We start from the raw sequence: 20,707 nt of genomic DNA, 5'->3' as shown, positions 1-20,707 counted from the left end.
TTACACGCACTCACACACACATTACACGCACTCACACACACATCACACGCACTCACTCACACATCACACGCACTCACACATTACACGCACTCTCACATATTTTTCTTTTTTCTTTTTTCTTTTTTCTTTTTATTATATAATTGGTTTCTATAGACTTATTGATTTATTGATCTGAAATTCGGGAGGTGCAGACCTGGTGACCTAAAACACAGTTTAGGCTCCAGCCTCTACAAATTTTCCTATACACACTACTATTATTTCATTTCAACTGCCTCCGTGGCCGAACGGTTACCATGCCGGACTGCCACGCAGAGGTCCCAGGTTCGATTCCCGGGCCGGGAGAAATATTTGTATGGCCTACAATTATTTCTCTCGTGAGTTTGGGTGTAATTTGTGGTTGTCTATATGTGTGTCCATGTCACCCGCGACACAGGGTTTCCCTAGTGCGGGGCTATGTTGAGTGTGTGAGTTATTATTATTATTATTATTTAAATTGTTACAAATTTGTGGAGGAAATAAAGAATTTACTTACTTACTTACCTGGCCTATATTATGAATATTATATTACCTATTAGAAAAGTTGACTGAAAAAAGGTTTTGTAACATAGATTTGATACTTACCAACTTTAGATTACATGAAAATATTGCTAGAAGTACCTAGCTTCACAGCTGGTGGTTGACTCCGTACCGGAGCCACCAGGCATGCAGAGATAAGCACATTGAGTTTCGTTTCAACATTAGACTGCACAACTTTGAAAGCAGAAACTTCGATACTCGTATCCTCCGCGTAAAGGAAACGTTTCACATCATGCCAATAAGAATAGACAAGCACTTGTACTTGATAGATTACCATCCAACTTCTGGTGAACCTGGTAGCGGTTCCTTTTTGCACTGCTAACTTTTGTTTACATACCAAACCACGTGGCATTGCGTGACAGACTAGAATAGAATGTATGCGGGATGTTAGCGTGACGTAGACGCAGTATGGGTAGAAAGGTCGACCGATCTACTAATCGCGCGCTCGATACATCACTCCCCCGCCGTCGCTATCCGCACCCCATCGCCAAATAGATCTAAAATGCGTTCTGTGCATTTACGGCCATTGTTAAAAATGTTTGCAAGTGTCGTGCAAGTCAACGACCTTTGGATCAAATTTGTATACCGCAATTAAATAAAAATAGGAATCTACGAATTTTTTTTTTCAATTTATTTTTTTAGTGATTTAAGGTTCAGTTTCGGATACAGAATGACCTCTGTAAATATGGCGAGAATGCAAATCAACACATTGTATAACAAACACCACGCATCCCATTCTCACTACAAAATAAAGCCACCGTCAATGCCGTGGGATAATTCTGCCATCGTTAGTTAAAAGAGCGCCTGTGACAAAAACCCAATCGAAGAAAATAATGTTTAAAGAAATTAAATTGAAAAGAAATCTACCTTTCTCTTGCGGTAACTTCATCCTTGAAAAAATATAATTTGTGACAGATCGGCCCTTATTTTACTGATCACAGCAGTGTACATAACAAATATTTTGAAAAAATATCACATGCGTCCTTGCAACTAACTGCGTGTTTAATTTTTTTTTTTCATTCAGCTCGCCTGGAAAGTAAACAATTTTATTTAATTGTAGAAAACAAACATTTTGGAGATTATTGGTCACGAGGAACTCGACTATGTTACATGATTATTATATAAGTACATTAAAAAATGGTTGCAAACGATGGTCTCGTATGTTATTGAACGTAAGTTTACAAAAGGGTATACCTACGTAAGGAATATTGCCTATGTGTAAGCGTGGGTTGCGGTTGCAGGGCGACTTCACATTCAGCGCGCTGGGTGACAAGACGCACAGTACCGACTTCAGCAGCGGCAAATCGGACAGTGAGTGTACACACTTCTTATTGTTCACCCTCATACGCCTTAATACATTCTATATCGCATACACAAAGGCACCCACGAACCTCGATTTTAAGAAATAATATCGCCATTTGAATACATACATACACCGATTTCGATCTAAAGGACGTCGTAACATATCCGAAATCATATAATACAATACATCAACTACCATTGTAATAATATTACTTTTCAAGTCTTCGTGTAGTGAGACAACGTTGGCTTCAACTAAATGCGATCGCTACACTCACGGTATGGATTTAACATATTGAAGGACATAACACTGGCACGTGCTGGGTTCTGTTAACATCTGGTAACATGTAATATTCTGTGGGCCAAGCTCTCAGTTGAGTCGACCGCAGGCGGCCGCGGCCGCGGCGCGGTGAGCCCTCCCATTTAAATAGTGATAACGCCACGAGCACCACCATGTCCCGTATTACAGAAATGGAAACACCTCCATACAACATTATTCTATGTAAGATTTCATGCATTCAGTTGAAACGGTGATGAGAACTATTATGTAATACTGACCGATGGTTGTTGCGCCGGCAGCGTTGCGCGCGGAGCTCTGCAGTAAGTACCGCTCTGCAGTGTTTGCTATACGCGCTGTCCGCACGCCTCGCCACATGCGAGCATGTGTCCCTCGCGCTGCCCTGCACGCCGACCCAGTTGCAACACGGCGACTATCCGACCGGTGGCCCGCTTTAGATCATCAACGCATCTTGTGAACGGTCTCATCGACGCTGCGCCCGTTCACTTTCACTCGCGAGTCGCAACTGGCTCGTGCGCATTCGCCGCGATTTCATTATCACGCGCGAAAGCGAAAATACTGAACACAGTTTCGGGGCCTTCGGTGGTTAACAGTCAATCGTTCATGTGCTTGCATTCCATTATTGTCATTACCACAGGTCGGAAAAAGATGTTACAAACCTATGGATACATATATAGATATAGAGCTACAAGGAGTGACAGAGAGTTGTTAAAACCACCAAATTTTAATTCATTACTAATTCCGAATTACGGATTTCCGGCATAGTTTTACTGCATAGTAGGACAAAGCTAGTGGTTTTGTCCTACGATGTTGGACGACGATGTTGTAAATAAAAGTTGGATTTTAAAGTAATCCATGTCAGAAAAATACAGTAGATAACTGACTTTTCATTACAGTAAACCTGCTTGGATCGTGGGGAGTGGCACAGAAGCTTGGAGGCCTATACCCAGCAGTGGGTGAGGTCAGGCAGTATATGATGATGATGATGATGATGAAACCTGCTTGGCGGAAGAAATAAGTATGGTGGCAGTACTTCACTGGACGTTCGTTCTCACGAGGAGCTCTACTGCTACTAAAATGATGATAATGACGAAGATGCTAATTATGCTGAAAACCATTTTCGGAAATCCTGAATTCTTTTTCGAATAATGAATTAAAATTTGGTGGTCTTAACAACTCTCTATCTCTATCACTCTTTGTAGTTATAGTCTCTTTTTTTTGAAGACGGAGTAAAATGACAGTTCATGGCGCAAAAGTGTTACCCGCTTGCGAGCAGTTAGTGATTGCAGTCGATAAATATTCCATCGACTATCGACTGAATATTGGTCACGCTTACGGAATAAATAGCCGAACTTGTTCCATTTGAATCAACCTTGACTTTGATTGATTGATTATTCATTCAATTACTGAGCACAAGTTCATTTGAATTGTCCATTTTTGTAAGTTCATTCATACATACTTGTTACTATAACGTATTTAGAACTATTTTTATGAAAAATACGGAGGCATATTTTAAAGTTTTTTTTATTTTCATTTAATATAGATAACCAAATCCGGCTATTTTTGTTAAAATGTATATGAATAAAAATTGATTTCGATATTAGTAGGCCAACTGTCAAAATGAGAATAAAGAAGGCAATCACGAAATCAGTTATCGTTAGAACGTTGTAACATTCACAATTCAGTCATTTTTGGCGAAATTTCATCTCCTTTCACAATCTAGCGATAAAACTGTCTACAACAATTATGTATCTATTTAAAATTTACAAATGTCATTTTACTTCGTCTTCAGAAAAGACAGACTATATATTTATACATGTATCTATGTGTGTGGAGCATCTTTTTCCGACCATTGGTCGTTACAGTAGGACGGCACTAATATATATCGGCGAAGCTTCGTTGCTGAGGATCCAAATTCTTCGCACTGTCCGCTTCGCATCAACGTAGTATAGTAAGACGAGCGCGGTAACTTCCGTTCGGCCGCCCGCCGGCTGCGGCCCGACGTTGCACGCGCGCAAAGGCCTCCCGGAGGCCGCTAACAGCCGCCCCTTGCAGTCTCGGCCGGGTCCATGGCCGACGCGGGCGCGGGGCCGGCGCCGGGGCGCGGGGGGCTGCGCGCCTGCAGCGGGCTGTGGAGCGCGCAGGCGGACGGCGCGCGCGCGGCGCCCGGCGTGCGGCGCTCGCTGCCCAACATGGCCACGTCGCTGCTGCTGCACGAGCCCGCCAAGCTGTACCCCTACCACCTGCTGCTCATCTCCAACTACCGCCTGCCGCCCGACGTGGACCGGCTCAACCTGGAGGTGAGGGCGCGCCGCGGCGGCGCCGGGCGCCGGGCGCGCCCTCACTCGCCGCTGACGCGCGTCTCGTTGCAGCGCCACCTGTCGGACGCGGAGTTCGAGGCCATCCTGCAGGTGGGCCGCCAGGACTTCTACCGCCTGCCGCAGTGGCGGCGCAACGAGCTCAAGCGGCGCGCCAGGCTCTTCTAGGCCGCGCCGCCGGCCTCGGGACGTGCCAGCTTCCCACGACGCGTCGTCCACCCGTAGTAGCGCGGCGCGATCGTTCGGCGCTTCGTCGCAGCGTCGGAGGTCGCGCAACTGTTTTTAATTTTATTGTGGCGGGCACTGCGGGTCGCGTCGCGTTATATTTAGCGGGCGCCTTCGCCGCGTATCGCGCATGTGTCGTAGTCGTAAGTGATACGAAGTGTAAAGTATCGCGATCGCGTCCTTTGGAATTGCAAATGTGCATCGAGTCGATTGCGACCGCGCACTGCGTGCCTTGTTGAAGCCTCGCCGTACTCGGATTTTTAAAGTTGGACCGGTCGACCGGCAGTAGGGGGAGGTGGTGATGCAGATATATTTTGCCGGTCCGCAGTTTTGAAACCGTTATTTTGTTACAAATTTATTCCAGCGGCTCCGTTTTTCGATCTCGTGGAGCGCAGCGTCTAACTCATATTCGATACTAGATGTACTAATTCTATGTTTTCCTCCTGTAACCGACTCAGTCGACTTTTTTTTTGCCGCTATTAGGATAACATTAGGCGCTGTGGTTCTCGAAATGGAAGTATAACGCCGTTGGAATAAGTTTATGCCAGGGTGGACATAAAATGACCATTGCACCGGCTAGATCTATTATTCCTTGCAACTAAGACTGTCTAAATCACGTTTAAATGGTCTGTCCTCACATATCAGGGCCGCGCCGGGACGTGGACGGACCACTCCGTCAGGGGCTCAAAAGAATAACGGTGCATATATTTCGATGAACTCTTCCACACATGTCGGTGCAGGCAGGTGCGCTGATGTTTTCATTGCACGTTGTTATTTGTTGTTTGTATTTTTACAAACGAAATTTATTTTTACAAATCGTGAAAATTTTTAGGAATCTTGTTTTGATACCGTGCAGTAAGCAGTGAGCAGTGTACACCTTCAATTTTACCATTATACTTATTCCAAAGTGGTTGCTTCAACACGTTCACTGTTACGTTGAATCAACCAAATCCATTTGAGGTTGCATAGACTCTTAATAACTTTTAGATTTGACTTTTATGGTTTTTTATATTCTATTTCCCCGTAATGCACTGACACGATACTCCGACACGTAAACAAAATGATGCCCGAAGGGTACGAACGGGCGGCTGCGGCCTATCCGCGGTCCAGTCACGTCCCGGCCGGGCGCCCGATAGGCGCGGATAGACCTTTACTATCTGTCCGGCAACATTTTAAAGACTCGACTACGGTCCCTCTGGAACGGGCCGACGGCCGAGCGCGACAACGGACCGACAGTCGGCCGAGTCGCGCTCGGGCGGCGCGCGACGTTCAGAGACACGCTTTGAAGTAATAAAACGCATTTTGAATCGACTTTTGGTTTTATTCTCCCCACGCCCGAACGAGGGCGCTTCACGGCTCGGGCACGAAGTGGAAGTTGTACGAGCCGCGGAAGCGCACGAGACGCGCCAGGGCGGGCGCGGGCGCGGGCGGGGGCGGGGGCGCCGCCGCGCGCCGCGACTCGGCGTAGGTGTACCACCAGTACAGGCAATTGTTCTCGCGGATGAACCAGCGGTGCCACCATCCTGCACACACAACGCGTCAGTGCGCGGACGTCGTCGGGATCTCACTCGCGCCTGTTGACTGTCCTCCGAATCACTAATTAAGCCGTTCGTGGCTCGGTTGCGTTTTCAGTCTGTCGACTACGGCGTTGCGTAAACGTAGATACTAGGACCCGAAGTTCCCGAAGGAAGCCATCGCGAGAAGCCGCCGTCGCCTTGGCCGGGGTGACGGCGACCGCACGCAGTTGCCGATTGCCGCTCCTGCTGCTACTCCTGTGCTGATTTTGATTCAAATCGGAATCGATCCGATCGGGAAGCCCTTCCGAATCTCGAAATCAGATGGGTTCTGAGCGGGAAGTTGAACCTGATTCCTACTATATCTTTCTAATTTGTGAGTTAAATCAGCTATTGTGCCGATTTGAAATGTCAAAAGTTTCCGATCGGCCAGTTGTGAATCGCAATTATGCGCCTCGACTCTGAAAGGACGCAGTTTACGATCGGGAGAGGCAATCAAAATCAAGCAGCTGGACGCGGATAACGGGTCGGTGCTTAAACTCCCGAGTGTCCAGTCGGCGTCACCGTGAATGTTGACGAAGAAACACTTATTTCACTTGTGCCGACGCAAACGTCGGCGTCGATACTTACGGGCGAGTTAACCGCACCGGCACCAGTTTGTACTTACTACCTTACATCGATCACTTTTTGATTGGTAATCTGTATATCAAACGGAAGCAACCGGCGACAGCAGTGTCTGGGTCTGCGCATATAATGTTCGATTTCATATTAATACCGTTTGCTTTTATCCAACAGAAGACCCTAACCAAACAGTTTAACCTAAGCGACACCAAGCGAGCGTGTCTAAAACCCGATACTCACTGACGGTGTACGTCTCTGCGCCCATGTCGAGGCAGTACTCGCGCATTGTGTCACACACGGTGCCGAATATAATCCACTGGTGGCAGATGTTGTCGGGGCTGCCAAACATATGCATAAATTATTTATTTTTCTACAAACTGTTCCCCGTAAGTGGGGTAGTTGCAAACTCGAGTTCGCTTTCAAGAACATATTTTCGGGTGCCTTTCCACCAGTGAGGCGAAATGAGGACTGAAATTTGTATGGCCTTTTTCGGTAGAAATGGTCTAGAATGACAAGGACGTACGAGACGAGAATTGAAATATTTGTTTAAGTAATATTAAATTTAAATCGTGTCGCTACCTACGTAGTGTTCATTAACTGTGCATAGTGTGTGTTTCCGTTACACGATTCACACGATACCTCGCGCGTGCTCGCGACGCCTTTGGATTAAAATCGCGAGATTGTGGGGTACGTATGATTTTAGATAAAAAAAGATGGCTTTTCTGCAAATAATTGTACTAGTGCCCTGTAGTTAAATTTCGAAAATTTATCAGTCTTAGTCATTGACTTACAAATGAATGGACGACGGGTCTAATACAAAAACCACGAAAAAATGTCTCAACTCAACCAATCTAAACGTAGTGACATGTAAAGGAATATGAAAAAGCTAAAACGTTGAATTTAAATTACTGTCTAATAGCATTGATGCACTTAGTTGATGACGTTTTAACTGCCGCCAACAAAAACAACGGTTCGATAATGCTTCTGCTTGACTACAGTCGCGCATTTGACTGTTTAAATAGGAAGATTTTAATAGACAAACTGCGCTATTGCGGTTGTGATAAAATAGTTTGCCAGTGGTTTGAAAGTTACTTCAATAATACGACACAAATAGTACAATGTACGGATGTATTGGGGAAACCGGTCAGATCTACCCCTCTCGAGGTCTCTCGAGGCGTGGTTCAAGGTTCTGTTTTGGGACCTACTTTATACTCTGTATACACGTTTGATCTTCTGGAGAATATAAGGTACGGAACTGCACATATGTATGCAGATGATACTCAGATCTTGGTACATACGCCATTAAATATTACTAAAATTAACAATGCTGTTCGTGATGTCAATGAGGATTTATCGGCAATTGTCCAGTGGTCTAATAGGAACGATCTTATATTGAATGCCCAAAAGTGTTTGTATATTTTGTTAGGTACTAAGAATCAGGTAGAGTGTCTAAGAGCCGCAAATCCGCAAATTACAATTGAGGGTAATGTATTAAGTGAGGCCAAGGTAGTAAAAAATTTGGGCTTATTATTTGATAATGGTTTGACTTTTGAAAAACATATCGACTCAAAAATAAAAAACTGTTACGGCTCATTGAAGCATATTTACAAACTTAAACCTTTTCTGATTAAAGAGGTAAGGCAACGATTGGTGGATTGTCTAGTACTTTCTCAACTTGACTATGGAGACATAGTGTACGGGCCTTGTTTACTAAGAAAAGTAGAAAAGAAAATCCAAAAAGTACAAAATTCATGTGTTAGATACTGTTATGACGTTCCTCCTCGCGCACACATAACTCCGTATCTTAATACACTTAGTATTTTAAGTATGAAAAACCGCAGAGTTTTAAAATTAAACACATTCGTTTATAATTTGCGGAAGTCCTGTACTCCAGCCTATTTGGCTAGAAAATTAAATTGGACGAAAATTAAAAGGGATGAGCGTAATGTACGGACAATACGGTATCCTTCTCTACATATAGCACCACCTCCTAGATTAACGCTTTACCGCGGGAGTTTCAAATTCGCTGCATCTAAGTGCTGGAACGATTTGCCTCCTCCAGTACGAAACTCAAAGTCATCTTGTACTTTTAAAAGAAAGTGCAAGCTTTGGTTACTTTCGAGGCAAAGATCAGAAAGTAATTGGATGTAGTTTGTAATTATATTTTTACGTGTGGGTGCTGTTCATCTCTACCTAAACCCCAAATTTGAGTATTTTTAGGTGGAATATTTTATCTATCTCAGGTACTATAAGGACAATAGATTTATTATAACTTTAAGTGAGTATTATATATATATATTTATTATTTTGTGATATCTTTTGGAGCTACTCGAGACGCGTCAGACAAATACTATGATTGAAATGTAGCGAGTTTCAAAAAGGTAGGGTCTGAAAAACAGCTTAAGCTGAGACTCTATCCTTTTTATCTACACAGTATCTATAAGTGATGTTATTTACGACTAAACTGTTTTGTAAATGTAGATAAATAAAGTTCTTTATTATTATTATTATTATTAATTTTGCTTGCTTCGCTATCAGTCGAACAAAAGAAGACTAAAGCGTGAATGACGCTCTGTATACGATTTTAACGCCCTATAAATTCGGACACTTTTTAGCGCCGACCCGACGTCCATATAATTGTAAGTCAATGGTCTTAGTATTTAAATATTTTTATTTTACTATCCACAGCAACAGGCATCGCCGCTAGCTCGCGATGCCTGTTGATGGCAATTTTTGGTGAGAACAAGCGTGGCCGACAAGATTTTAATTCTCCTCTCCTCGCCACGCATACAAATTAAACAAACTTACATATATGTAGGTATATCGAAATAACACTTGTACAAGAGACAAATATACACATTACTTTTGCGTAAGTAATAATAAAGTAAAAGTTTTATGTATGGACGAGCCCTATACCCCACCTACGTTGGGTCGGGCTCGGCCTGTGGCGCGTGGTCGCTTTTTGCTTCGTGGTTACAGGGTGTGCTTATGCTCTTAGGTAGCACAGTGATCAGTACTATGGGCGCTTGATGAGGAGGTTCCATATTCTTATTTGAGCCAATTTATGAAAAAAATATTTTTGTTGGTCCTTGTCAGGGTATTCTGAGTATTGCCTTCAGAATTATCGTTACTCTGGTACTCATAGTACAGGAAATTCGCTAGTTTGGGCCCAGAAATTTGAAGTGATTGTCTGGCATTGTTTCCCTAAATATTTCTCTTTCTGGCATAGCGTCCAATAAAAAAGAATCTAACAGAGAGACGATCGAGATACAACAACGCTATAAGTTGTATAGAGATATTATTTCCACTACATCGGGAAGTATGCCTTACATTTTGAACAATTGTGAAATCTAGTCCCCGTATACTACCTACGTAAGGTGGCGTGCGGAAAAAAATTAACATAGCTCTTTAATGGCGGCCATATTGATAAATGGCAAAAAGTTAATTTTGACTGCAAATTATTATTAAATACCCATAGAGATCCCTACATGCCGATTTTCAGATGAAATAGAGCAAATTTCCATGTACCGACAAAAAGTTTGTATGGCAGACGTAATGGAAAATGGCGAAAAATAAATTTTAACCACAAATTATTATTAAACACCCATAGACTCCCTCACATGCCGATTTTCAATCGAATTAGAGCAAATTTTCATCTGCCGCCAAAAAACACTTCTATGGCAGCCATATTGAAAAATGGCAAAAACCAATTTTGATCACAAATTAGTATCAAGCACTCCTAGGGACCCCCATATGCCAATTTTCAAAGGGATCATTTTTCTGCCGCCAACGAACGCTTCTATGACAGCCATATTTGAAAATAGCGAAAAACAAATTTTGAGCACAAATTATTATTATATTTCTGGTGACCCTCGCATGCCAATTTTGAGCCGGATCGAAGCAAGTTTTTCTTCGGCCGCCATTTTGAAATGGTCTTCTTGAATTTTTTTTAACCCAGGAAGTTGACCAGTGCTACCCTCTATGACTTTCCTTCGAGCACCTCCTACCTATCTCTAATAGTTTCCGTGATAGGAGGCTTTGAAATTTGTATGACGGCCACCTTGCTTGAAATTGACCAGGGTGTATCTCATAAAAATGCACAATAATCCCTCCATGTATTATAGTTTTTGCAGGCCGTTGATCACTCTTTCACCTCTTGGCTTTGGAGTACCTATATCCGCGTACAACGGTATAAATTTTTTTTTCCACCATATCGGGAAGTATGCGTTCTATTTCTATCAGTGAGTAAGAACTTGTAGCTTTATACAGAAGTATATATAATGAAGATACTCAAAAACATGGTAGTAGCACGTAGTACTATGTTAAGAAGTGAATTAATTGTTGAACAAATGATATTAATTGTTTGTAGTATGCCACAAACACCAACATAATAATCGCAGCCGGAATATTTATACGGAATAAACTAAATTGTGAGTTTTTTTCGTTTTGGTAAATTTTTCATTGGCTGAAATCAGATATGGGTACCGAGAAAATTTGTGTACTAACTTTTGAAGACCCCTTTTTATTCCAGGAAAAAATTGAAAATGAGATATTATCGTCCGATTAAATACAAGCTAAACTCAATTTATGCCAGTCGTTTTAGAGCAGTTAGTCCCGCCGACTTTTGACGACTTTGCTTCCTCTTCCGCATTTTTTAAAAGTAATACATTATTAAAATTTCGTCTTCATCCATTTCGAGCGAACACACACTACCGGCTTCCAACACAAAGAACATACAAGCGACTGCAGTCTATCAAACGATTATGTCGTGTAAACGACAAGGAGACTGTCATAAAACGATAAATTGTCGTCACGATCTAGTGGGAACAGCTAGTCACGACAGTCGTTCAACGATAAAAAATCGTCCACGACAGATAGTCGTGATATGGGAACAGGCTAGACACGACAGTCGTCCAACGATGATAAAACGTGACGACATAGTGGGAACGCGCCCTTACGGTTACAGTGCGCTAATGAGCACCCGGCTTAAGACGACGCAAAGTAGCGTAATCCTGCAAATTATATTTTTTTAAATGCGACAAAACAACAATTATTTTTCTCATTTACCTTAGTACTCATTAACACGCGATCATTGAAACCCACACACACACACACACACACACACACACACACACACACACACATACTGCGAACCTACATAACGATATAAGACAAAAATAAATAACCGGAATTACGTGCATTGTTGTCGTTTGGAATAAATCTCTATTTTGTTATTCTTCGCTCTCTAGCGTAGGACTATTTGTGGTTTTTGAAGTTGATTGATTTTTTTTTTGGTTAAAGTTTATTTAGGTATTTTACCATTTTTAGTAAATATAGGCAGGTAAAGTAGTGTAGTATTTAGTTAAGTCTATACCAAACATATAATACTGTAATGCACTTTGTGATTTAGAACCACTGGAAATGGCATCAAGCAACATTAGTATCAAAACCGGTGTCGCCACACGCGCACATTTGAAAACGTAATCTTACGTTAGTACTAAGATAATTTTGATTGGTCTCAAATTATCAAACGAAAATAGACAATAATAAAAAACTTTTGGAAAAAAAAATTGAAACTTATTTGGGTCTAATAAGGTTTTATTTTTATTAGTCACATAAAAGGTAATTATGATTTTTTTCCATCCTGCAATGAACAAACAAAAGCAAAAAGTTGACAATCTACAGATAGGGATGTGCCATTGAATTGATATCGACATTATGTTTCATAACTTTGGCATATTGAACTAGGCATTGTTTTGTACTTGCTATAATTAGGGTTAACTACGGAGTGTATGGAAACAGCATTTAAAGTAATTTCTTCGAGAACTATACGCTAGTTCTGCTGACTTTTACACGCATACATTTATTACCAAATACGCCTAAGGTTTTTGCTACACGCAAATATTAATTAATATTCGCTACGCAGGCGTGTGCGTATACGTAGCTACATGCTACGATCATATAATATATAATGATTTATTATACTGTCATCGTACTTTCATTAACCTACTAGATTTCAAGTCGATCCGATCACTGGAAGGGTTGAAATATTAAACAGTCATCATAAAAATCTTTTATTATAATAATTCTCCCTGAAATACGATATATTTGTTCAACAATTACCTCTTTCTGAACTGACTGAACATGACTACACCTGTAGCGTCGACGAGCTTGTCAAGAAAATGAAGATACTTATTTCCGAAGGCGAAGAAGCGAATCATTTGTTTCATGAAAAATAACTGACAATGCTTCAAAAATGTTTCACATTTAGATGTGGTCTATAATTTGTGAAGGCGACTCTGAGTTTCATATCATATATTACCTAATTAACAAAATGATCTATTTCTTTATTAATTTTTCGGTTGTTATTCGTATGTATATAATTTAATGTCTAATAATTTTAATGCCTATTGCTCCAGCCCATTTCTCCATTAAAAAGGATTCGGCGGGAAACTAAAAAATCAATACAAAACCTGTAAATGTAAATCATGCCTGTGATACAACTAAGAACTCAAACGGATGTGAGGTGACGTATAATAAGCAAGTAGAGAGATATAAATCATGTAGATAAGGGAAAGAAAGTCTCTAATCTCATTAAGTCTTCATTTGCTACTCACGAGCTTATGTGCGTTGTAAAATTGTCGATATGGTACCTCTTCTATTTATATTTCCTTTTTTCCATTAATGGGGTAAAAGCACCAGTGGCCGGCCAGGATCCTGGAGTCAGCCTTGTGCGTCTTTAATTCCTTATAAATCTGTCTTTTTTGACTTAACAAATCGCAAGTTGATAAAATTAAGCTTTGATTCCTCATTGTTCAATACATTACGCGACTAGTGTGGTAAGAGGTCATCAGCATAAAATACTCGTTTATACAGGTCCCGTCAGTCGACAAGAGCCGTTGTGCTATGTCTGCCATTTTTTTTTTTCTTAGCAAGTGGTGTTCTCATAACAGGTAAGAAAAGTTATGTTTCGATGTTAAAAGTGACTGTTTTTCTCCGCTTGTGTGTTACTTATTAGTTTATCTATTCAATTTCATTAACACTGTAATAATTTATCACTAATTTATGTACAAATTGAGGAGGCTGGCTACTGGAGACTTCGCTTTTTATATGAAATAAACCAAAACCGGGTTTTTAAATACAGAGTTTCTACATATCGATAATTTGATTACAACACGCAGACCCAGTACCAAGTGTAATACGACGCTAGTGCAAGCAATTCATTGAGCGTCATTCAAATTGTTCTTTTCACGGCGACGATGGCTAGCAACCAATGTATATTGTTATTACCGGGTTGCAAGAAAATAGTTTTGTTTCGAAATTATGGTATTATTGTATTGGTCAAAATGTTAGAAAATACAGAGTTTTAGTACTTACCGATGAAATGAAATTACTCTCTCTCACTTGTACAACTTTGGCTTTTTACGCGACATGATATAATGGCACAATTCGTCATATTTCTATTTTTTCCACGAAATAATCATGTATCACATTTGAACGACGACTGATGCGCTGTTGACACCATGTTGACACTCATGTGAACGTTTGTTCATAAGCTAGATAACGCGGACCCCGCCCATTAACTAGTCTATTACTAGTATTTATGTAGTCTGTGTTAGAACCAAATAAATTACTTATCCGACCACATGATGAAAAGGTATTTACGAGAAATGGAAAGGTTAAAACGATTGTCTTACTCGCCTACCATATGCCGAAAAGGCATTACGTGTATTGTCTTAATCTTTCCATTCAGGTGTTGAGTTCTGGAATACGACTCTTAGGGTCCAGACCCCCTGAACTCTACTTAATACTGAAGTCAGGACTTGAGTATTATTATTATTATTATTGTATTTATTTTAAACTCTCGCCTCTCCCAAGGCCTAAAAGATTAATTTTGAATTTTTAAATGGGAGAGGCGGTATTTCCCGGCAATGGCACAGTCGGCCGGGGTCAGGGACTCAGGTCCAAGAATCGGCGAACAATACGTGCCGTATCGAGCAGGACCGCCTTCTGCATTTGTGCTGGAAGCGACACGCCACAGAAATCCAACCGCCTCAAACTGTTAGAAAGGCTGACTGGAATTAACCCATTTGCGGACAAAGCAATTGGGATTATTTCAGTGGAGGCCACATCCCACATGTCGCTGATCTCGTGCGCCAGGTCGAGATACTTCCGGCGTTTCTCGGTTTCAGCTTTCACGAGACCCTCGTCATGCGGGATGGTGACGTCCACAAGAAATACCCTCGACTGCGATCGATCCAATATCACAATATCAGGCTTATTCGCAAGAATAGTCCTGTCCGTGATAATAGATCGATCCCAATAGATTTTGGTGCAGTCATCTTCGAGTATTGGCTCCGGTGAATACTTGTAATATGGCAACCTCTGTTGCACTAGTCCGTACTTGAGAGCGAGCTCTTGATGTAATATTTTGGCTGCCTGGTTGTGTCTGTGCAAGTACTCAGTGTTAGCAAGAGCGGAACAACCGGAAACAATATGTCTAAGTGACTCTCCGGGACGGCCACATTTCTTTTTTTTTTTTTTTTTTTTTTTGCCACATGCCCGACAAATGTTTACTGTGCCGTCCTTTAGGATATATTTCCGATAGTTCCGCGTCTTGATAACCTGATCCTGTATTGCACAGACAAAACCTTCGGTTTCCCCAAAGAGGTCCCCGAAACGCAGCCAATGTAGGGAGGCTTTACGGTCCATAAAAGGCTCGTGGAGTACCTTGAAGAACCTCCCATGGAGCTCCTTCTCTTTCCATACGGACTCGCGGTCAGAGGTGCTAAGCACCACCGGGTCTTGCCATTCCTCTTTGGCCAACGATAAGGGAGTTAGTCCTTTATCACATGTGACAACCTCTCCACGAATTACGTCGTCCGTCATCGTCAAAAAGTAGTTTCTGAGACTGCATATCTCGCGGTTGTGCATGGTTTTGACACTTAATAGGCCTCTACCTCCACACTTCCGCGGGACATACAATCTCATAACTGACGATCTCGGATGATGCATTCGGTGAGAGGTCATCGTCGTGCGGACTCGTCTATCCAGAGCGTCTAATTCCGTCTGAGTCCATTTGAGCACGCTAAATGTGTACATCAGAACAGGCATGACCCAGGAGTTATAAGCTCGGATCTTATTAACGCCTGACAAATAGCTGTTTAGCACATTTTTCAGGCGCCCATAAAAAACCTCGCACATACCCTGTTTCACGTCTGCTTCCTTCACACCGATGGTCTGTGACATGCCCAAATACCGGTATGTTTCAGTCTCGGAGAGTACCCGCAGGTGATTGGTGCCAACATTAATGCCATCAGAATGCATGACACGTCCCCTCTCAACATGGACCACCGCGCACTTATCGATCCCAAGCTCCATCCTAACCGAACTGCTGAAATCGTTGGTGATTGTCAGCAGCTCCGCCAATCTGTCAGCTGTGGGGCCGTAGTTTTAAGCTTGAGATCATCCATGTAGAGAAGGTGAGGCATTCGCGGCCCACCTCTCCGAAACTGAAAGCCTGTGCCCGACCTCTCCAATAGAGTACTCAGAGGGTTCAGGGCCAGGCAAAACCACAGTGGACTCAGACAATCGCCCTGGAAAATACCTCGCCTTATTTTTATTCGGTCATCCGCATCCGTCATCCGCCGACCGTCCAGACTCAGGATCGTTCTCCAACATCCCATGCATTGCCCGAGGAAGTGTCGAACTGCATTATCAATTTTATACAGTTCGAGGACCCTCGAGAGCCATAAGTGGGGCACCGAGTCGAACGCTTTCCTATAGTCTATCCAGGCAGCGGAGAAATTCCGACGGTTGCGTCTGACAAGTTGGCCAGCGACCGCGTCGATGAGGAGCAGCTCTTTACTACCGCGGCTACCGCCCTTACATCCGTTTAGAGCCTCAGACATCACACTATTATCAACAATGTGCTGACTTATCTTGGAGCTCAAAACAGATGTTAAAGTTTTGTATATTGTACAAAGACAAGTTATGGGGCGATATTGTGATGGATCCGCGGTAGCATCGCTCTTTGGAGCTAAATGAGTGACCCCAGTAGTTAAAAAGTTTGGGAGTGTCCCACTCTCAAGGGCACTTTGGAACTGACGAGCGAGAGTAGCGTGGCAGCACCAGAACCCCTTCAGCCAATAATGATGCAGTCCGTCCGGTCCCGGACTTTTCCAGTTCGGAGCCTTACGGACCGCTACCGCTACATCCTCTTCGGATATGCTGATGGGATTCATAGGCGCTATGGTCGCACATGCTCCCTCGACCGCTTCGAACCATGGGCCCTCTTCGTGATCGACGGGCTGCGACCAAAGCCTTCGCCAAAAGGCGACCACTTCTGCTTTGTCCGGACGCTCACCCACCAAGACCACATCAGGACGCTCCAGTGTCCTATAAAACTTCTTTTGGTCACTCATGAAGAGACGATTCTGCCGATACCTCTTCACCCTTTCGGAATATCGCCGAATCCGCTTGCCCCAAGCAGCTATCTTCTGCTTCAGATCATCGATACGCCCTGTCAGTTTTCGTGCAAACTCCGGTGAGTCTACAAAAATGTTCTCACCGGGGAATGCTTCTCGGACAAAGCGCACCACTCTCGGCCTTGTGACGCCTGATCTGAAGCTAGTCAGTTTGCCGATGAGGACCTTGGCCCATGCTATACGACCCTCAATTCGCCTCATCCAGGCTGGCTTAGTACTAGTCCTAGGAGTAGTACTGCCAACCTGGTGGTTACCGCCGGGTCTTGTTGGCGGCATCCTGATGCCGACAAATTTAAATACAGTCATTGCGGCAGCGAAGAGAATTGAGTCTGTCTCCCAAAGGCCTGCGCTTTCCTCTAAAAATGAGGGAAGCATGTTGTTAATGGCCCCAACGGCATCCCGAACCTTGACACTGAGAGGCACTCGAGGCAGCCGTGGCCTTCGCTCAAGAGGCACGTGGCGATATTCCAGAATCGTCTCCTCCAGACTACTCCTCAACGCTTCCAAATCCAGGGCGACTGTTCCCCAATCACTTTCAGTACCACCCGTATCCCGCTGCTGAGCACTAGGTTCCCTGTGAACTTCCCTACTGGGAACAGGAGAGCGCTCCAGCCTGGGTGGCTCTTCTTCCAGTGGAGGAACAGCCTCGCATCGTAATTGCTCGAGTTCGGCAGCGCTAAAAAGTCCTGAGCGCTGTAGGTACCGAACTCGGTCCGCCAAGGTTTGTTCTGTGACGGTCAAAGTTGGCTCCAGCCGAAGAAATTCGCGATACATTACTGCTCGATAACCTGTCCGTCCGGTTCCCGAACCTGAGGCCCTAAAATAGGCCCGCATGGCATTTTTATTCATATCAATCGTCCATGCCATGCGGCGCCGTACTCCATCAGAGGCGGGTACCGATTGCTGGGACCGAGTTGCCCCAGCCCCTGCCGATACCAAGCCAACTGGTGGTGATGGATCGTGAGTAGACTGGCCGGATGGTCGGGCCAGTCTGCCGCGGCTGGGGGCCCGCATACTGCCACGCCCAGTCACAGCTCCAGACGCGCCCCGGCGATTACCCCCGGGAAGCGGCCCTATTCGCTCATCGTAACTGTTGTGCTCCATCGTTTACGATGAGCAATTTTACACCCGGGGCTTTCACTCACTTACCCCCGGGAGACCGTTATTTACCCTATTTAACGCTGAGACCAGTTCCTTGACACGGTTCTGTACATCAAAGAACTCAAGCGCTGACTGTTTGCACTACTGAAACGGTAAAGTGACATGATATTCACTGTGCCGTTCCACCAGTGGGCGATGAGGTCGTCACATCCCTACGCCCTTTTATTATTATTATTATTTAATTTTAGGAAGACCAACGGCTATCTTACATAACATAAACTTAATTGCAGTGAGCACTGAAAATTATACTCAAGTTCTTGCCATTAGGGTCGTATATCCAGTGCTTGAAATCATACTCAAGTCTGCTCAAATCCTGACTTGAGCAAGACGACTCTTTGAGTCATTACTTCATGCTGCTGAGCTGACGATAAGTCAAAGTCAAATATTTTTATTCAAATAGGCCCAATACAAGTTATTCCGTTCTATCATTACGATAAATGAAATGATGAGGACGACCATACCTATCCGAGAACTTTTGATTTGTAAAACAGTTCAACAAACACACTGTACGTGCTTATAAAATTTGAGGATTTCGTTCGATTTCCATGGCATTCCCTCATCAGATTCTGACTTGGTGACAATGGGACTATCTTTAGAGTATACCCTTTCAAACTAAAAATAGAATTTTCAAAATCGGTCCGCAATTATTGACGGAGAAATCACTGAATACACTGCACATGCCTGTAAAATTGAAGATTTCGCTCGATTTCTATTGGGTCCCCTCATCAGATTTTGACTTAGTGACAATAGGACTACCTCGAGAGTGCCCATATACTCTTTCAAACAAAAGAAAAAGAATCTTCAAAATCGGTCTACAATTGGTGGAGAAATCGGACAACATACATGCAGCTGAACGTATAACCTTCTTCTTTTTTTAAAGTCGGTTAAAAAGTAATTAAACCAAAACATTTAGCGTTGAATGACACAATATTTTTCCTGGCGGACGGACGTATAATTTTGTTAGATATATTATGCATGTTAAAAGTTTTTTAAATTTGTTATTAGAACAGCGCAGAAATCGATATACCTAATTGCTATAGGAGAACATTAGATTTGATTAATGCACCCTCAAAAGCTCAGTTGATAGTCTCGACCTAATCTGTTAAACAGTGTAGAAAGGCTAACAACAAAAAATACTGAAATAGGTATAAAAATACACTATGTTTTCCCAGCAATTCATCAAGTCTTCGGTGCATTCGCTGATGTTGAAGCCGCCGCGATGCACCTGACCGAAACTCATGTTTGCGAAGAACTTGCTCATGTTGTGGTACGATTGCCCCTCGCTCCAGTTTACCACTGAACACAGAAAATTTGTACACTTTATTCTCATATGTATATGCCTATATTCTCACGTGCGCGATTTCTTTTGCAATAAAACAACTTTGGTATCTTTCTTATTATTCGCAGCTTGGTTTTCAAGCGAACGAATCACACTCCTTAGTACGATGCCACAACACGATGCGTTGCGACGACGACGCGACACTGCGTTGTGACACTGCGGTGTACAGTCAAGAAGCTTGACACATTGTACCTTAGACCGTTTTTATCGTAAGCGGCATAGAGTTGGATTTACATCTTAAGTGTCAAGCTTGATGTGCTTGACCTTGTACTACACTATAAATCAGAACGACTTCAGATTGAAACAGTATCATTATATAATCATAGCGTTGCGACAACGTATTGCCCGTGTGCCATCGCTCTTACCTCTCTTGCTCTCTTACAAATTGATGTATTACGAGTATAAGTACGTACTTACCTAATGAGTAACTCGATTTCTTATGTAGGTACTTACCTGGTAAGAGAACTAGGACGGGACTGAAGAATATGTACAACAGTTTCATGTTGAGGCTTTAGGTCAGAGTGATAACGCCGGTGCCGCGCCGTGCCAGTGGCGTCGACGCTAGCTCTCGAGCACGCTCATTACCGCACTTAATGGAATTGGCAAATACCTAGAGCAGGTAATCAATCATCATCATTTATTAAGTGTCTGTATAGATCAAAACGATTAGTACCACCACAAACGAAAACTTCACGTACTAACATAAGTCAATGCGTACTAAGCACAAAACAGCCCGCCGCACAGTGGGCCCAAATTGATTATTCTTGGACATAGGAATAAGTATCGGAGTACCGAGCTCTTTTTTATGTGATAGATAATAACATTCCTAACAACTTTTATTCTTGTATAATTTCTTGAAAAGTTGATAG

The 20,707-nt window shown here is 42.9% G+C and overlaps 2 protein-coding genes across 5 annotated transcripts in view; one reads left to right on the top strand and one right to left on the bottom strand.

The window, feature by feature from the left end:
- The window catches only part of LOC113225542 (actin-binding LIM protein 3-like), a 62,900-nt gene extending 57,391 nt beyond the window's left edge, over positions 1 to 5,509 (top strand). For 2 of the 4 annotated variants that reach the window (XM_026457868.1, XM_026457866.1), the window contains exon 12: positions 1,818 to 2,867. In XM_026457868.1, coding sequence (XP_026313653.1) covers positions 1,818 to 1,985 — 168 coding nt within the window. In that variant the 3' untranslated portion in view covers positions 1,986 to 2,867. Of the gene's footprint in view, positions 1 to 1,817; positions 2,871 to 4,228; positions 4,474 to 4,545 lie in introns of those variants that run through there. The other 2 variants (XM_026457869.1, XM_026457867.1) reach the window with 2 other exon arrangements.
- Positions 5,510 to 6,066: 557 nt separating this feature from the next.
- On the bottom strand, positions 6,067 to 20,357 carry LOC113225531. The gene is made up of 4 exons (XM_026457855.1): positions 20,292 to 20,357; positions 19,657 to 19,795; positions 7,092 to 7,189; positions 6,067 to 6,239 (listed from the first exon to the last, which is right to left on the bottom strand). The coding sequence occupies exons 1-4, from the start codon at positions 20,338 to 20,340 to the stop codon at positions 6,067 to 6,069; spliced, it is 459 nt and encodes a 152-aa protein (XP_026313640.1). The 5' UTR covers positions 20,341 to 20,357.
- Between the last annotated feature and the right edge of the window lie 350 nt (positions 20,358 to 20,707).

This window comes from Hyposmocoma kahamanoa, unplaced genomic scaffold, assembly GCF_003589595.1.
Source record: "Hyposmocoma kahamanoa isolate Upper Pololo Valley unplaced genomic scaffold, ASM358959v1 166, whole genome shotgun sequence".
NCBI classification, from domain to species: domain Eukaryota; kingdom Metazoa; phylum Arthropoda; class Insecta; order Lepidoptera; family Cosmopterigidae; genus Hyposmocoma; species Hyposmocoma kahamanoa.
The sequence above is the reverse complement of the archived record's forward strand: the minus strand, read 5'-3'. Positions and strand labels throughout refer to the sequence as shown.

Bases quoted from the DNA above. Each gene is read 5' to 3' on its own strand.
- LOC113225531 (XM_026457855.1), bottom strand. From the start codon at position 20,340: ATGAAACTGTTGTACATATTCTTCAGTCCCGTCCTAGTTCTCTTACCA. The intron at 19,796-20,291 runs GTAAGTACCTAC...TTCTGTGTTCAG, and splicing joins CGTCCTAGTTCTCTTACCAG to TGGTAAACTGGAGCGAGGGG. The intron at 7,190-19,656 runs GTATTTTTATAC...TATGTTTGGCAG, and splicing joins AATTGCTGGGAAAACATAGT to CCCCGACAACATCTGCCACC.